This window comes from Euleptes europaea, chromosome 6 (genome assembly GCF_029931775.1).
Source record: "Euleptes europaea isolate rEulEur1 chromosome 6, rEulEur1.hap1, whole genome shotgun sequence".
NCBI classification, from domain to species: Eukaryota; Metazoa; Chordata; class Lepidosauria; order Squamata; family Sphaerodactylidae; genus Euleptes; species Euleptes europaea.
The window spans coordinates 90056488-90073505 of record NC_079317.1 but is presented as its reverse complement, the minus strand read 5'-3'; the positions used below and the strand labels follow the sequence as shown (position 1 = coordinate 90073505).

At 43.1% G+C, this 17018-nt stretch overlaps 1 protein-coding gene across 1 annotated transcript in view; it reads right to left on the bottom strand.

The window, feature by feature from the left end:
- CARS1 (cysteinyl-tRNA synthetase 1) overlaps positions 1–17018 on the bottom strand; it is a 42563-nt gene that overhangs the window by 7784 nt on the left and 17761 nt on the right. The window contains exons 12-17 of the mRNA XM_056851539.1: positions 15735–15864; positions 15384–15487; positions 13633–13730; positions 10372–10561; positions 8753–8824; positions 7649–7730 (exon numbers count right to left, since the gene is read on the bottom strand). Of these exons, the coding sequence (XP_056707517.1) occupies positions 7649–7730; positions 8753–8824; positions 10372–10561; positions 13633–13730; positions 15384–15487; positions 15735–15864 (676 nt within the window). The remainder of the gene's footprint in view (positions 1–7648; positions 7731–8752; positions 8825–10371; positions 10562–13632; positions 13731–15383; positions 15488–15734; positions 15865–17018) is intronic.

Genomic DNA, 17018 nt, shown 5'->3' with positions numbered 1-17018 from the left:
CGGCTGTTCGAGGCGGGCGACGCTGCGTGCTGCCGCCGCCGCCGCAGCCCCCCGGTTGAAATCCAACAGCTCGCGCTTTGGGGAGATGGGAACCTCGGGGTCTGCGGGCCGTGCCTTGCACTGACTCAGCCCCTTCGCCATTCGGGATCTTTGGCGGGGGGTGGGGGTGGGGAGAGGTTTGATTCCCTGCGCACCCCCCAAACAAAAGAGGCTTTGGAAATCACCTCTGCTCTTGGCACGTCTGGGTTGAATGACCAGGGGACAGAGGCTCTGGAAGACCCCCCTTGCTTGCCCGCCCACCCTCCGGGAGAGAATCGTATCGTCGGGGGAAGGTGGGGATTATGAGGAGGATCGGGGCGCTCGCCAGCGATGGAACAAAGCCAGATCTTGGCGGCGAGCCTTAAATCAGTACAATTCAGGAATCGGGCAGCTTCCCTCTCCACCTTCCTGACCCAGTGGGGTTTGGATGAGAACCAAAGGAAGAAGAGCGAGGACTGCCTCATCAGGTAAAAACGGCTTCTTTTCTCCGTCTGCAGATGCTTCCCTTCACCATCTGTTTAAAAGGGGGGGGGGAATTGTGTTCGGGATGGGGGGAAAACCGGGGGCATTTCTGTCTCTCAGTATTAAGTTGCAAGGAGGGGACCAGATGCATGCAGGTTCAGTTCTGTGTGACTGTAAAACGGGTGAGGGGGACCTGGGGAAACTCTCCAGGCTCTCTGTGAGAAAGTAGCCTGCGATACCGAACCCACATACGCCAGAAGTGCTCTGCAGGGCAATGCCGCCCGGCTTTCGGTGGGCAGCTTCGGCTTGGCGGCGTCAGCTCAGGTGTCTACTGCAGAGGGGTTCATTTCCCATCGAGCAGGTTTAGTTAAGAAAACGACTTAACTATCTTTGAATAAATGTAGATTGTTGTACCATACTTAATAAAAATAAGACATCCCCTGAAAATGAGCCATAGTGTGTCTTCTTGAGGAAAAATAAATATAAGACAGTGTCTTATTTTTGGGGAAACACGGTATCTCACATGTTAATATTAATGCGTCCTTTTAAAAAGACAACACCATGAGGAGAAAAAGACATCCAGTTTAGCGTTTTTATTCTACATATACTGTATAAATAGCTTATGGTCAAAGAATGTACAGTCTGTTACTAGCTAAGAGCAGAAACAGGAAAGTAGGGAAGTGGGGAATTGCCATTGCTGCCTTCTCTGACCACCAGCAGTCTTCTTAAGTCTCAGACCAAGGTTTTCACCCAACCTGGCTAGGCAGGACCCTTCAACTGGAGACACCAGAGACTGCGCCTAGGATCATATGCATACAATTATAGCAACCCAACCCCAGGCAAATTTACTTGGATATAAATCATCCTGATTTCAGTGAGTCTTCCTTGCAGGTAAATATGCTTAAGAGTGCTTCAGCCTATGAAAAATTACTGCATGACTTGGCCTTTAGCCCATTGTAGCTAAAGTGTAGGGGAGGGGCAGTAGCTCAGTGGTAGACCATCTGCTTGGCATGCAGGGTCCCAGGTGCAATCCCCAGCATCTCCAGTTAAAGGGACTAGGCAAAGAGGTGATGTGAAAGACCCCGGCCTGAGACCCTGGAGAGCCACTGCCGGTCTGAGTAGACAATACTGACTTTGATGGACCAAGGGTCTGATTCAGTATAAGGCAGATTCATGTGTTCATGTGTTCTCTTCATATGTGGAGATGCTAACCTATCTGCAGTGATTTAATATGGGTTCAAAGTCCTTCCAACAGCCTGTCTGACCATGACCCATAATCATCCCTAGTAAAAAGGCTGATGTGTTAAATCAAAGATCAGAATTTTGCCTTTAAAAAAAAAAACACCCACACCACTACCACCACCAGAAAAGGAATCGTAAGAACAGGTGAGAAAAATCTGGATATGCTTTGCAAGAGAAGTATTCTCAGTCCTAACCCTGCAGAGATGCCTGTTTGTATTACAAATATTTACTAGTTGCAAGTTGAGCAGCTGGGGGAGATATGAAATTTGTGTTCAATCCCCCCATATTATGGGAGAAGAATATTATCGAACACCTCCTGAAGAGTTAATACTGCGACCCCATGCACGACTTCAGGACAGCTTGTATGCCAGCTGAGTGCTTTCAGAGACACACCAGACAGAAGCTTTCAGTAACAGTGGCAACCATCCAGAAAAGGTCATGTGCCAGATTCCTGTGAAAAGCCAGGCTTTTTTGTATCTGATTCAGAACAGCTGCTCCACTCTTCCGGCTGGACTGCCAGATACTTCTGATCTATGAATTGTTTGGGGTTTATTGGTTCTTGTAGGTTATCCGGGCTGTGTAACCGTGGTCTTGGTATTTTCTTTCCTGACGTTTCGCCCGCAGCTGTGGCAGGCATCTTCAGAGGAGTAACACTGAAGGACAGTGTCTCTCAGTGTCAGTTGTGTAGGAAGAGTAATATATAGTCAGAAGGGGGTTGGGTTTGAACTGAGTCATTGTCCTGCAAAGTATTAAAGGTAATGTGCAAATCATTGTCCTGTAAGTATCAAGATAATGTGCTAATGAGGGTGTGGTATGTTAATGTAGAACCATTGTATCCTGAAGTGATCTGTTAACATGTGCAATTCAAGGCTAATCTGCATGGCTATTGTGGACTGTAGTCTTAGTTAGTCTGGAGGTTTTCAGGACAGGAAGCCAAGCCTTATTCATTCTTAAACTCCCTTTTTTTCTGTTAAAGTTGTGCTGATGTTTATGAATTTCAATGGCTTCTCTGTGCAATCTGACAAAATAGTTGGTAGAATTGTCCAGTATTTCAGTGTCTTGGAATAAGACCCTGTGTCCTGTTTGGGTCTGTCCATGTTCAGCCACTGCTGATTTCTCAGGTTGGCCAAGTCTGCAGTATCTTTCATGTTCTTTTATCCTTGTTTGTATGCTGTTTGGGGTTTCTTGCCCAAGTCTGTTAGTGGTGCGACACACACTAACCACATGCGCACAACTCTTTGCGCATATGGGAAAAGAGCTTCAGTTGCAGCCAATGTATTTACGAAGCGGCGAGTTTCGATTTCTGTAGAACCAACTGCTGAAAGTCACCTTTTAAAGCACTGGTTCCCAACCTGGGGTCTGTGGACCCCCAGGGGTCCACGAGAACTAAATTAAGGTCCGCGAAACAAAGTTATAAACTCATAATACATTAATATTTTCAATTACAAGTTCTCTATTATAAAAATATATATTCAAATATTATTCTAAGTTTAATGTTTAACTAACAGTTATGATTAAAGTTTATTTTCAAATTCTTGGAATTTTTATTTTGAACCTTGGGGTCCCTGCACCGAACAAAAAAGTCCTAGTGGTCCCTGGTCAAAAAAGGTTGGGAACCACTGTTTTAAAGGGAAATAAGCTAATACAGTTGAAGGGCTGAGAAGCAAACTCCATATAAATGTAAATGTTTATTGATATGGCACCAGCCAGACAGCAATAAATATATACTCTTATAAAATACAAAGTTATAAGGCACCTGGCATACTCATAATAACAATATAAAATTCCTTACATAGCAAGAAGTTAAAAGGTTAATATTCATTTAAGTTTCCGAGGCCCACTCTATGAGCGAGTCTTGCAAATGAATGCACAAAATTTAGCAACCTGCTTTGTGACGGAGGCACCCCCCTCCCAAAGTAAGTACTTGGTTTTTCCCTCTTCAGAGCTAGCAGTAGTTTTTTTAAGTGAGGGAACTATGAACTTTAGTCTAGCTTCCTCATTAAATGACACTTAAGGAAAGCATGTTTGACTGTGTCTATTTCTCCCAACTTGCAGGGGCTGAGTCTCTCTGATCTCAGTACCTTCTTATATCTGCCTTCTAAAATCTCTGAAGGTAGGGCTGCACATCTTGCCAGCGTAAAGGCCCTCCTATATTTATTCACCTCTAGCAGGGATAAATACTCCGCTGGTGCTAGGACAAATCTAGACCTGTCGGGTGCCATAAATGCTGGGAGTTCGAGAGGTCTATTTGGCATTTAGTGTCAAATAGCCTTTGCTTGATTTCCTGCTGTGCCCGCTCCCTGCTCAACTCCAGCAGAGTCACAGGGGCAAAGCCTAGGCTGTTGATTCTCCCTATAGTTGACTGCCACCACCTGGATTTAAAGTTGTCACTGCGGAGTAGCGGAAAGAGCCCTTCTGTGGCCCAATGTACTTTCAGCCAGAGGAGAATGGAAGAAAGAGCAATCCTGGCCTCCACCTTCAGAGTGCCTGCCTCTAATCTCCAAACATATCTTATTCTCAGCAATACTGTCAACTAGCGGACCAGAGACCTGGAGAAGCATGCATCTAGTCTTAAGCCAAGGCTGCTTCTGAGGGATCACCGGAAGAAGCCCTTGGCAACGAAGCCAAATTCTGGCAAGTAGCCCAGGAGAAATTAAGGCTAAGGCAGAGGGTCAGGATTAATAGTAGTAAGACTCTGAAAGTGTACTTGAAATCATGATTGGTTAACTGTACGGTTCAAGACACAGAAACCAAATAGCTGAGGTGGTACAAGGAAGTGGGTTTCTTCTTACCAGCATGAGGCAATTTAAACAGGGACAATTGTGCTCCCTGCCAGATCCATTCCAATGCAAAAATGTTAACCTGCTGACAATGTAGAACAATGCTAAAAGTGAAGACAGCACAGACCTAGATCCCTTCTTAGAAATTGCTTTGATAAGAGCTAAAATTACTCTCACGCTTTAAAAAAAATGCTAAGCAAGGAGTCCCTGAGACTTGGGAAACGATTCTCCGTCTCTGGCAGAGCAAACTGCACAAGAGAGGGGTAGAGTACAAAGAGCATAGAAAAGAGAGGGAAGAAGAGCATTGTGCTGACGAGCCAATTCTCTTTGGATTCTGTAGTAAAAGGTTTTATAGTATGAACTGAAGAGGACATCAGTGTAGCTCCCTCAGCAATTACAGCCAAGTACTCTGAGGGTTCATGATATGAACTAGTATCTCAAAGGATGGAGCTAAAAAGCTTACTGGCATTTCCTGAAAAGGTTTCATCTGAAATAGTTTTTTCCAGTGTACAGCTATCAAACATTTCTTGTACTTTTCTTTCACTGCATGTTACCACTAGAACATTCAAAAAGGAAGTAAATTCCCTGTTAAAAATGACCAGTGCTATTCTCAGGGTTTCCGGTCTCTGCTCATCTCGTACAATGCAGAAAAGAACTTTTGCTTGTATAGCATTTTAATATCCCACAATTAAGGCCCTTCTGCTAGAAAGCAATACAGCTTGGTCAACAATATCTGAATGAACACTTTGTTATAACTCACTCTAATTCCACTGGGGGGGGGGGAAGTTTCCTGAATAGATATAATGAGGCTGAACAATGCCTTCAGGAAACAAGAGAAAGAAACCACTCTCTCCCTCAGAGTTTCACAGGAGGTAAAAACATTTTGCCCCTCAGTCAAAAATACACACAGCTGTGTCACAGGAGGGAATCACATGTGCCAACATAAGCACCAGCTCTCTATATATTAATAAGTACAACCAATAGTAAGGAAATGCATCAGCATCTGACATACTACAGTACAATTCCTATTATGCAGCCAGAAGAAAATCTCATTTCCAAAAGGATAGAAAATTATAGGTATTTTTCTGTCAACACACAGAAAACTGGTTTTAACTAATCTCTCTGTCTGTGTGTGTTAAGTGCTGTCAAGTCGCTTCCGACTCATGGTGACCCTATGAATCAAAGTCCTCCAATATGTCCTATCTTTGACAGCCTTGCTCAGATCTTGCAAATTGAGGGCTGTGGCTTCCTTTATTGAGTCCATTCATCTCTTGTTGGGTCTTCCTCTTTTCCTGCTGCCCTCAACTTTTCCTAGCATGATGGTCTTTTCTAGTGACTCTTGTCTTCTCATAATGTGACCAAAATACGTCTAGCAAGAATAAGAAATGTTCACAATCTGGAATGCTGGAGAAAGTGTCAACAACCTGGCGATTATATACATATGTGGTGGACATGCCCGTTAGTATCTCAGGTTTAAAGGGAAATCTTTGCAGAAATTTCAAAAATCACACGTCAAAACATATGTGTTACACCTGCATTGGCCTTACTATCAATACGGGGGGAGCATAACCAAAGAGCAAAATCTAAAGGATTTTGTTCATGTTAATGTTCATGTTAGTGGCTGCTCGAAAGGTTATAGCAAGAAATTGGAAAACAGCAGAACTCTTAACGTTACGCTCTTGGTATTCTGAACTGTGGCAAATAGCCATGGCAGAAAAATTAACACATCAACTTAGAGTTATCAAAGGTAAGGCCAACATATTGAATTTTCATGAAACATGGCATGACTTCATCTCATATACAAACCAGAAAGAAATTCAACATATATCCAAACCATTTCAAAGATTATGGGAAATGAATTAAAGTTATAACAACCCTTCCTCTACCTTTTTAAAAATTTAATATTATTATTATTAATTTTTTTCTCTCACTCCTAATTGTATTAACCATCTAATTCGTAATTGTACTTCTCTTATACTTGTATATTTATCTATTTGTTTACAAGAATACTAAGCCACCGACCATAAGTGCGGCAAGGACAGTTTTCCGTTTTTTTAATTGTTTTTGTCTTGTCTGATAGTCTTATATTGTTTGTTTACATGTTTGTGAATTGTAATTGTATTTATATATGCTAATAAAATAAAAAATAAAAAAATAATGTGACCACAATACAATAGGCTCAGTTTAGTCATTTTAGCTTCTAGGGTCAGTTCAGGCTTGATTTGATCTATAACCCACTGATTTGTTTTTTTGGCCATCCACAGTATCCGTAACACTCTCCTCCAACACCACATTTCAAAGGAATTTACTTTCTTCCTATCAGCTTTCTTCAATATCCAGCTTTCATTCCCATACACAGTAATAGGGAATATGATGGAATGAATTAACTTAATCTTGGTGGCCAGTGACACATCCTTACACTTCAGAATATTTTCTAGTTCCTTCATGGCTGCCCTTCCCAGTCTCAATCTCCTTCTGATTTCTTGGCTGCAGTTTCCCTTTTGGTTGATGATGGAGTCAAGGAATAGAAAGTCTTCAACAATTTCAATTTCCTCATTGTCAACCTTAAAGTTGTGTAAGTCTCCTGTAGTCGTTACTTTTGTCTTCTTGATGTTCAGGTGTAGTCCTACTTTGGCACTTTCTCTTTTAACTTTCAGCAGTAGTCATTTCAAATCTTCGCTATTCAAATCTCTACAGAATGGCATTAAGTGTTCTTTTGACCCAGAAAGTTATAACTAAAAAAGGCCTACTTTCTAAGTAAATCTATATAAGCTTGGAGCAAACACACCAGTTTCAGCAACTATAAAGAGAAAGTGATTGCCAATATATATAAGTAAAGTATTCCAAAAGCATACCCCACTGAAGTATCTGGGCCTCTATGAAACCTAGAAACCTGCTCACAAACAAGATGGTTCTGGATTAGAGCACAAAGCAAGTACAATGTTCTGTGCTGTCTCCCAAATCTCTCAAGAGCTATGAAGTGTGTGGGTGGGTGTGGTTTGAATGAGGTAATAAGCAAAAGAGGTGGGTGAGGGAAAGGCAAAGGAGGGTACAAAGAAGGCATTTGTTTTGTAAGAAGCCTGCACATTTTGGTCAACCTCTATTTGTAAGCGTTTAAAACTTACCTTTCTTGTCTCGGGCAATTTGTCGTATGCCTTCTCTGAATTCAGACAAAATCTGTAGATATGGCATAACCGTAGATTCAAGCTGCAGAACAGAAAACTTTGGCAGTCAGCTGAGATTCAAACCATTTCTCCCCCAACTATTTTAGCCTTTTCACTTCACAGGCTTGGATCTGCTAGCAATTTCTGTGCAGAGAAGGGCTGACCACGGAGTGCAATTTCCTCACCTTCCCTTCCCGCTGCTGCCCAACTGGGGCACTTGGAGGTATGCAGCAGAAGGGAGGAACTGGCTAAAATCCACCCCCCTCCCCAGTCTATAGAAATCCTCTGTTGGATCCAAGCCCAGAAGTATATCCCTATATGGATCTTCTGGCACAGTTGTCAGTATAGACTTCAGCAAGCAGTAAGAAGGCCAATGGGAAGGAAGCCCAGCAGGTCTGAAAGTACCATTTTAATATTTCATCTAAGGTCTTACTCTTCCTGCTCCTTGATAAAAATTGATCTTACATCATACCAACATGCACCATGTAATTCTCCCTTGATCTCAAACAAGAAGGTTTCACAATCAGCTCTCAATGGATGTAAAACACCTCCCCGTTCTAGGTGTTAGAGAAAATGTGATACCTTCAAGTGTAAGAAGTGTGCTGAAGTCTTAGCTAAGGGTAGGACATTGTGCTGGCACAAAGGGCAACCTGTCAGCAGAGGAACCTGTTGCATCACCTGGATATGCCTTGTACTGTTGGAACATGTTGCCCTTAGCTGAGTGGAATGATAGGTTAAAACCCAATATATACGTACAGCTGTTTGTATTTGGGACATACACACTTCATTGCATTTTAGCAAGTGAAAATTCAATGACATTAATAAAAGGATGTCATTTAAACCATTTCCCCTATAATTATTACCATAACGCGATACCACAGTGTAAGTTTCCTGATCCCAAAATAGTGTCAATAAAAACATTCACCTCTCTCACCCAAACAGAACTCTCACAGTTCCGATGAACTGAAGACACAAAATCTAGTTTTATGTCTACAATTTTGTAGCACTCATTTTGTAGCACCCAGGAACAGAACTGAAATTATCACAATGCATTCTCCCACTTACATTTAAGGTTTGGCCATTTCCTCCAACTGGGAAGCCAATATTTGCTTCATCGCCTTCTATAGCACCAAAGATCTATTCAAGACAAACAAACACAATTGTTTCTTTCAAAGCAGGTATTTTAGTTTGGGAATGATCGGTGTTGACATATCTTTCCTAAGTTAGTCTTAAAGAGGTTGTAGTAATGCTCTGATCAAGAATGAGGCAATGCATACCTTTGCTGCAGAAAGAAAATTCATTACCATGGACAGATCAGATCAATGACACTATCTTTCAAACTATATCGTTATGTCCGGATTACACACAGAATGTCATCTCAAGAGTTTCTTTTCACAGGGCAAAACCAAACACATGTATCAATTCTGCACTACTGGAACCACAACGTCAACAAATGTCTAGTATATTCAAAAGGCTTAAACTACATCTGCAAGCTGAAAGTTGTAGAAAGATGGGTTTTTATTCATCAGTTACCGGACAGAAAAATTTCCAGACAGCAATCAGCTATGTGTTTTTGACCTGTTATAATGCTGACTGTGAACGTTAACTTCCTTAATGAAGAGTAGTAATTTTTGTCTTTACATTTCTAACTATTTTAAGTATCTCATGTTTGCCTCTTAATGTTTCTATTCACTTATGCATTCTGCAATTCTAGTCGACATCATAGATAAAAGTTGGGCAATTCTTTTAATTGGTCCTTCTCATACAAAGTTTGGGAGGTAACAGATGAATTGTCCTTTTTTCCAACAATTTTTTTTTTAAGCAGATATTTTAACCCGAATGGAAATTCAAGCCCCAAGATACATGAAAAAACTTGGGAGCCATCCTGCCCATTTTCCCGCTTCAGGAAAGCAGCCTAGGATTGAATACTAAGAAAAGCTGAAAGGACTGGTTAACATAAAACAAATGAGCCAGGCTGAACATAGGAATTGCTTCACAGTTTCTCTCAAACATTCTGGTAATGAATGTCTCTCAAAGACTTGGTAGTAGACTCCTCCTTTTCTTAGAATTCCAAGTAGATAAAAAAAAAACACAGAGAGAGTGAGAGACTCATCCATGTATTATCAGTAAAGTCTGAACTGATCCTATGATTCCCCATGTTGTTTACAAACTTTCTTCCACTGAAATGGCTGAAATCTCCAGCTTTATTATTCACTCACGCAACTCCCACATACAGAGTTTAGTGATTCTGTACAGATGTGTTTATTACCTCAAGGGAATCTGGACCAAACGGAACCTTTGCTGAATTTTATGGGATGGGGGCTACTTTCTGGATTGCATTGGACTAAAGCTACCATTAGAAGTAGAGGATGGGAGTTACTGGAAAGAGTGGGTGTTATTCAAGACATGAACTACCGGAACAAGAGGCTACGATGTCATTTTTAGCTTTCCGAATGGTATTGCTCAATGCAAGCATGATTTGTGTGGTGACTTATCCATTTCCAGGAACCTTAAAAACAAAACAACTTCCTGTGACATAAAGCACTGCAATTTCCTTCCAAGCGAAAGAGAGCTGCAAGTTTGAAACAATGGGAAAGCAGTGAGAGAGGCGGGCTATAAATAATATTAAACAAAAAAATTAAATAAAAAAAAACTCTTCGATACCAAATCGTGTTGTCCTGTACCTTGAACATCTGTGTCAAATATATGCTTATATTTTCCAGGAGCGTTCTGTTTGCCATCTGCCTGGCACTCTTCTTTGCAGCGATGTAGGAATTACACTGACCGACTAATGACCGCATCTCTTCCAGGACTGTGCGTGTATCAATGTTGTCACACAGTGCTTCATGGACTGCTGCCTTCTTGTCAAAAAAACTAGCCAGAGGGAGGAAAAAAGACAAAACACTTGAGTCAAAGATCCCTGGGTTCTGTGAATAAAGGAAAGTCATAAGCAACTCAGGATTTTTTCCTCTTGCTTTTAGAAATATGAAAGGATAGCTAGTAAAGAAAAGCCCATCTGGCTAGTAAAGAAAAGCCCATCCTGGATTCTCAAAGTTCAGAAAACAATGAACCTGCCTCCTTGATTAGACGTGACAGGGTATTTAATATGGAAGACCAGGCATAATATCTGCTATTGGGCAGATGTTTAAATCTCCTCCCCTCCCCAACACACAACAAAGTATTGTTGGTCTTCATTATGCTTTATTACCTCAATTGCTGAGCATGAATCAGTAATTATATAGGAGATATAAAAACTGCAAAAAAAAAAGTCACCACACAAATCATGCTTGCATTTTTCATCAACGAAAAGTCATCTAGGAGGCATAGCCCAGTGGGAAAGCACAGGTTTTACATCCACTATGGCCAGCTGTAACCTCCGCTGACTCAAATTCAAGGATCTCAGCAGTGTAAAACTCAGAACAGCCAACCATAAGCTTAAGGATGGGAGTGCCAGACTGACAAATGGCTTTTCTTTCCGTTTTAAAGGGAGTTATTTGCTCCAGGGGAAGAAAGAAAACAGGCAAACTGAAGTGTTTACTTCTTTCCACTGCTTCCTCTCAGACTCTTTAGGTCAGGTTTTACTATATTAATCATTGCTGGGACAATACAGTACTGACTCCCAGCATTAGACAAGTGTTCCAGTAATATTGTATTAACAAATAAAAGTTGTCATCATTTGTTTCAGCTAGTTCAGGGTATCCCTTTTAAGGATGCATGGCGAATTCTCTGAGAGAATTCACCATTCTCTGAGAGGTGATATGATATGGAGGATGGTGCAGAGTTGTTTTCTGTTGCCCCAGGAGGTCGGACCAGAACCGACGGGTTGAAATTAAATCAAAAGTGTTTTGGGCTAAACATTAGGAAGAACTTCTTGACAGTGAGAGCGGTTCCTCAGTGGAACAGGCTTCCTTGGGAGGTGGTAAGCTATCCTTCCCTGGAGATTTTTAAGCAGAGGCTAGATGGCCATCTGACAGCAATGCCGATTCTGCAAACTTAGGCAGTTCATGAGAGGGAGGGCAGCATCAGTGCTTGGCTCTTGTGACCCTTTCTTACATGCCAAGAATAATACCAATTGACACTTTTGGTTCAGGAAGCAATTTTCCTCCATGCCAGATTGGTTCAGGAAGAAATTTTCCTCCAGGCCAGGGATCCTGGAGGTTTTCCCCCCATCTTCTGGGCTGGGAGCAGGGGTCATTAGGGATGTGGAGGGAGGTAGTTGTGAATTTCCTGCATGTGCAGGGGGTTGGACTCGTTGACCCTGGGGGTACCTTCCAAATCTATATTTCGATGATTCCTCCCTTCCCTTATTTCCTTCCTTCCCTCCCTTCTTTCTCTTATTCAAATACAGGCAGAAATGCAAGAATGGGGTGCCTTCAGCAGAGCTCTCTGCATCAGCTCTATAGAGCCCCTACTCACCTTTCTTGCCCACAAGAACTTTTAAATGAAATGGACAGAGTATGTGCTCTCCTCTCTCCAATGAAACGGAACGGCCTAGTGGTAGAACCTCGCTTGTTCCAACCTGAACTCCTTATTTGCACAAAGAGCAATGTTTAGTGTGTTCCTAAAGATTCCATGAACTCCTCCAAAACAACTATTGCCCTCTGGCAGCCATTCCGAGAACAGCTTGTCATTATGCAGGTTGGTACTTGGAGCTGACCGGGGCCAGGCTGTTTCCTGCCCCTGCCTGGTGCAGCAGAATACTTTTTGAGAAAAAGAGGAAGCAGGCTCTCAGTATCTTTTTCCATGGCATGAGCAAGGCTGATTGTCCCCTTGCTACTGTTCTTGCCAGCAAAGCAGTAGCGGAAAGGGACTGTTACGGAAAAAAATCTCCTGCCAAGTGCAAGGACAGGAATAAAGCGCCACTCCCAGAATCAAAATTTTCCACCTCTCCCCTTCCACTACAGCCTACTGCGCTTCCCCAGTTCTTCTCTTGGGAGTTAGGAAACCCTCAGCGACAGGGCAGGACCCAATGTGGGGTTTGCAGCAGAAGGGGAAACTGACAGGTTTTAATCCAGGCCAGGATCTTGAAGCTGGCATTCGATTACATAAGAACACAAGAAAAGCCATGCTGGATCAGACCAACGCCCATCAAGTCCAGCAGTCTGTTCACACTGTGGCCAACCAGGTGCCTCTAGGAAGCCCACAAACAAGACAACTGCAGCAGCAGCATCCTGCCTGTGTCCCACAGCACCTAATATCATAGGCATGCTCCTCTGATCCTGGAGAGAATAGGTCTGCATCATGACTAGTAGCCATTTTTACTAGTAGCCATGGATACCCCTCTCCTCCATGAACATGTCCACTCCCCACTTAAAGCCTTCCAAGTTGGTAGCCATCACCACACCCTGGGGCACGGAGTACAATTTAACTTTAGTTTATTGTTGTTACGGTTGTAGACCAGCACACCACAATTTAACTATGCGTTGTGTGAAGAATTAAGGAGAGTGTGGCAATCTTGCCTTTTCAGATTATACTGGATTTTTTTTAGCCTTCCACTGAAACTTTTCCTGTTTTATGGATTCTGTGTGTGGAATTTAGTGTTTGAATTTTTTTATTTTTTTTTAGTTTTTAGTTTTCAATTACAATTAACTACTTTGGGTTTGCCATTGGGAAGAAAGGCAGGGAACGAGTTTTGTAATAAATTGGCTGTACAACGCAGCAGAAAGTTTAGAGCACAGGGTAAGTGAAGTAAGTGAATCCATGCCAAGTGGCAGCAGGAAACAAAAGTGGCACGAAAGCACTTAGGATAGACACCAAACTGCTTTGGGAATTAGCGAGTAATTGAGATCCAAGGTGGGGGGAACATGTTGCAGAAACACATCATCGGGACCCTCTTTGCACCAAAAGAAAATGCCAGTTTGAAAAATGGGATCCATTACATGAATATACAAATGGCTTATTCATGAAGAAAGGAAAAGGAAAAAGACGAACGGTCTGTCACTCACCTTTTAGTCAGCACTATTTCCTGGTTATCCCATTTTTCAAACTGGCCTGTCACTGTAGCAGGAGCACGGAGGATGTCCTTCACGGTTAAAAAGAACTCCTAAAAGGGGGAGGGAAAGAGCCCACAATCTGAAGTCTTCCTGCTGCAAAGCGTACAGCCCAGCTTGCGATTTCAATACACATAACCAGAGACTCAGAGAACAGGATCTACCCAACGTTTGCCAGGTTTTCTGTTACATGTTGCCAAGCGGCTTTTGTCTAGGCTGTGACTTAGAAGGAGAAGAAGAGTTGGTTTTTATATGCTGACTTTCTCTACCACTTAAGGGAGACTCAAACCGGCTAACAATCACCTTCCCTTCCCCTCCCCACAACAGACACCCTGTGAGGTAGGTGGGGCTGAGAGAGCTCATTTTTTTTCACTCATTCATTACCTTTATTAGGCATTAACATAAATGGACAAAATTACAGAATCAAGTAAAATGGATTACATTAAAATAGCATTACTTAAAAGTACAAACAAGGTGTTCGCGTATCCTTCGTACAGACAGCAAAAATCTGGCAACTTGTTGGGTGACAGAAGAGACTATCGGATAAAAGGTACATCACCAACTGCTGATCTGAGAAACTCTGAACACTAAGCAGTAGGGGTTTATTATAGATATTTCTCGGCCTCATATAAAACTTACAATACAACAGCACATGGGTTAAGTGTTCAGGAACCCCAATCATACATGGACAATACCTGTTGTTGAGAGGGATTCCTTTGTATCTTCCTTGTAGGATAGCTGAAGGGAGTATGTTAAGTCTCACGAGCATAAATGCTCTGCGGATGTCGGGTGACTCCAAGTAAGACAAGTAGGAAGCTGCAGATCCATAGACTGGGATAACACCATGAAACATGGGAGAACAGTATCTATTAGCTAGGGAGGTCAGGGTCTGCATTTCTATATCTAGTAGGCGCTGACGTATTGATCTAAATGCCATCTCCTGGAAGAGGCAGCATATGCCTGTGGGGGGGGGGGCATTCCTGAGGCGGAGGTGCCTTTAGGCAGCTTCCCTACCTTTTCATCCTGGGAACACCCAATGGTGCGGTGGCGTGGCTCCGTCACCTTTTTGGGTGGCGTAGCCCTGCTAAAGTCAATGGGGCTTTTTTTGCCCTTTTTTATATTTTATAATTTTTTAAAATAGGTCTTTTTCCCTCCACGACAGCCAGGAAGCCTCTTTGGCAGTGGCACAGCTGTGCCATGCCTGGCCACTGTGCAACCCCACCCCACCCCCCCGGAATGGGCTGCCCGTTTACAGTTCAGCCACCAAAGAATCCAGATATTTGATTTGAATGTCCAAAACATTGTGCTCTCCGCAACTAGGCCCCAGTTGCCTCTTTAGCACTGGATGTATTCAGTTCAACTCATTTGGTTTTGTTGAGGCCCGTGTCTTCCTCTGGTTCAAAGCCATCTTCCACTGATGCAAGATGCATCTTGTGCCAAAGCAAAGTGCTTTGCACTGAAGGAATACGTGGGCATTGGCAGAATGAAATACTAAGATCTAACCCTTTGTTTTGAAAACATGAACGTTCCAGCATGAAGGAATTTTTTAAGTGATCCAAGTGTTTAAGGCAATATAGGTAACTGCAAATATTATTAGAGGCCTTAATTTCCTATAAAAGTAACAGAAGAAAGCATCTGGTGCTAGTCAGCATTTGGTGCCAATAGAGGATTAGAATAAAACCGTGAAAAGGGGGAGTTTAACTTACATTCATGAATTTTTCATACTGAATAGCAGACTCCATAGTGTTGTTTGAATAGTCCAGTGTATCTTTCCAGGAATGCATGAGAAAAGCCAGCCGTAATTGTCGAGCTGTTGGTAGTGCAAAAAATTAAAAAGTGGGAAAGTGCAGCACAATACACAGCTACTTTAAAAACCACAATGCCATTCCGAAAGAAAGGAAAAATACAACTCAATGACCCTCTTTTATCAGAAAACTTACATGTAAAAAAACTAATTAAGTTAACGCCATCCTTTCATCGACTCCAGTTTCTCAACAACAACAACAACAAGAAATCTTTTCAACACACTGAAAATGCGTATACAGCACAGGTCTTACCTGTGTGCTTCTTCAGTGCGTCTTTGATAGTGATGAAGTTTTTTAAAGATTTGGACATTTTACAGCCAGCAATTGTTAAGTGTCCAGTGTGTAGGAAATAGTGGACCCAGTTATCGTTTTCAAAGTATGCCTGCAACAAATATAACAAAACTAGTTTCAACATGAACACTCAGACTGCACTGGCACGAAATAAGACAAATAAACCTACGGCTTTCTTCCCCATTCCCTCAATTATTTCAGTTTTGATTAGAGAAACAAGATGCTCAAGGTTCTGATAGTCTATTGCTGTCACGCCCCTTTGCCCCCTGGGGGGGTCTCTGGCCTGGGAAGGGTCTGGGCCACGGGTGTCTCCTCAGCCTCAAACCAGTCCGAGGGGGAGTCAGAACTATCTCCATCCTCGGACATAGCCAGTTTGTTGCTTCACTCGGACCAACCGGCTGTGTTCCTCCCCGACTGAGTCTCCTCTCTGCCCTTATATCCTCCCCAGGCCAGAGAGGCTCCTCCCTCTCTCCTCCCCCGACCCACCCCCCAGAAGTCCATAAAAGGCCTGGGAGGCCCTTGCCTGCAATAGGCAAGCTGTAGCCGGTCTGCACGTATTTCCCAGCCCCTCCCGCGCCCGCCCGGTGATCAGCTGTTGGGCGGGGCGCCTCCGCGCGCGTCTTCCCGGCTACTGCCGGGCTGCTTGCGGCGCCGCAGCGGTTGCAGCGCGGCTCCTGCTGGCTCTCTCTCTCTCTCTCTCTGGAATGGGGCCTGGGGGGAGAGAGTCGTTGTTCGCGGCTGCCCTGCCTTCGGAGGACGACTTCCTGCCACCCTTGGATTGATCCCCCTCCCCTGAGGTAAGAGCGGCAGGGGGAGGCCCGGCCGGGCAACAAGGAGGCCCGTCCTGGGACAATTGCATCTCCAAATCAGCACTTCCCATGGTGTGAAAGCGGATTTGCAAGCCATGGTTCGCCTTGACATCTGAATTGTCAGAGCCGTATTTCTGATCATTGCTTGACCTCTGCAGCCCCCCCTCCTCCACAGAAAGGGGAATGCTGAGCAGGTGGAAGTGAATGGCAGTAAGCATGCTGAACATCTGAAAGCCAAACTTATGATTTGGGTTATAAGCTACGTTCGTGCAATTGCCCAAACTGACCTGTACATTTTAAATCCAATGTGAAATAGCTGAAAGTCGTGAATTTCAAAATCTTGATGGTAATTGAGTTCTACTGCCTCAAGCAGGAACAATAATACAATTGTTGCAAACTCCAGTGTGAGAATTAGGTAGTGTTTTCGCCTTCAAAA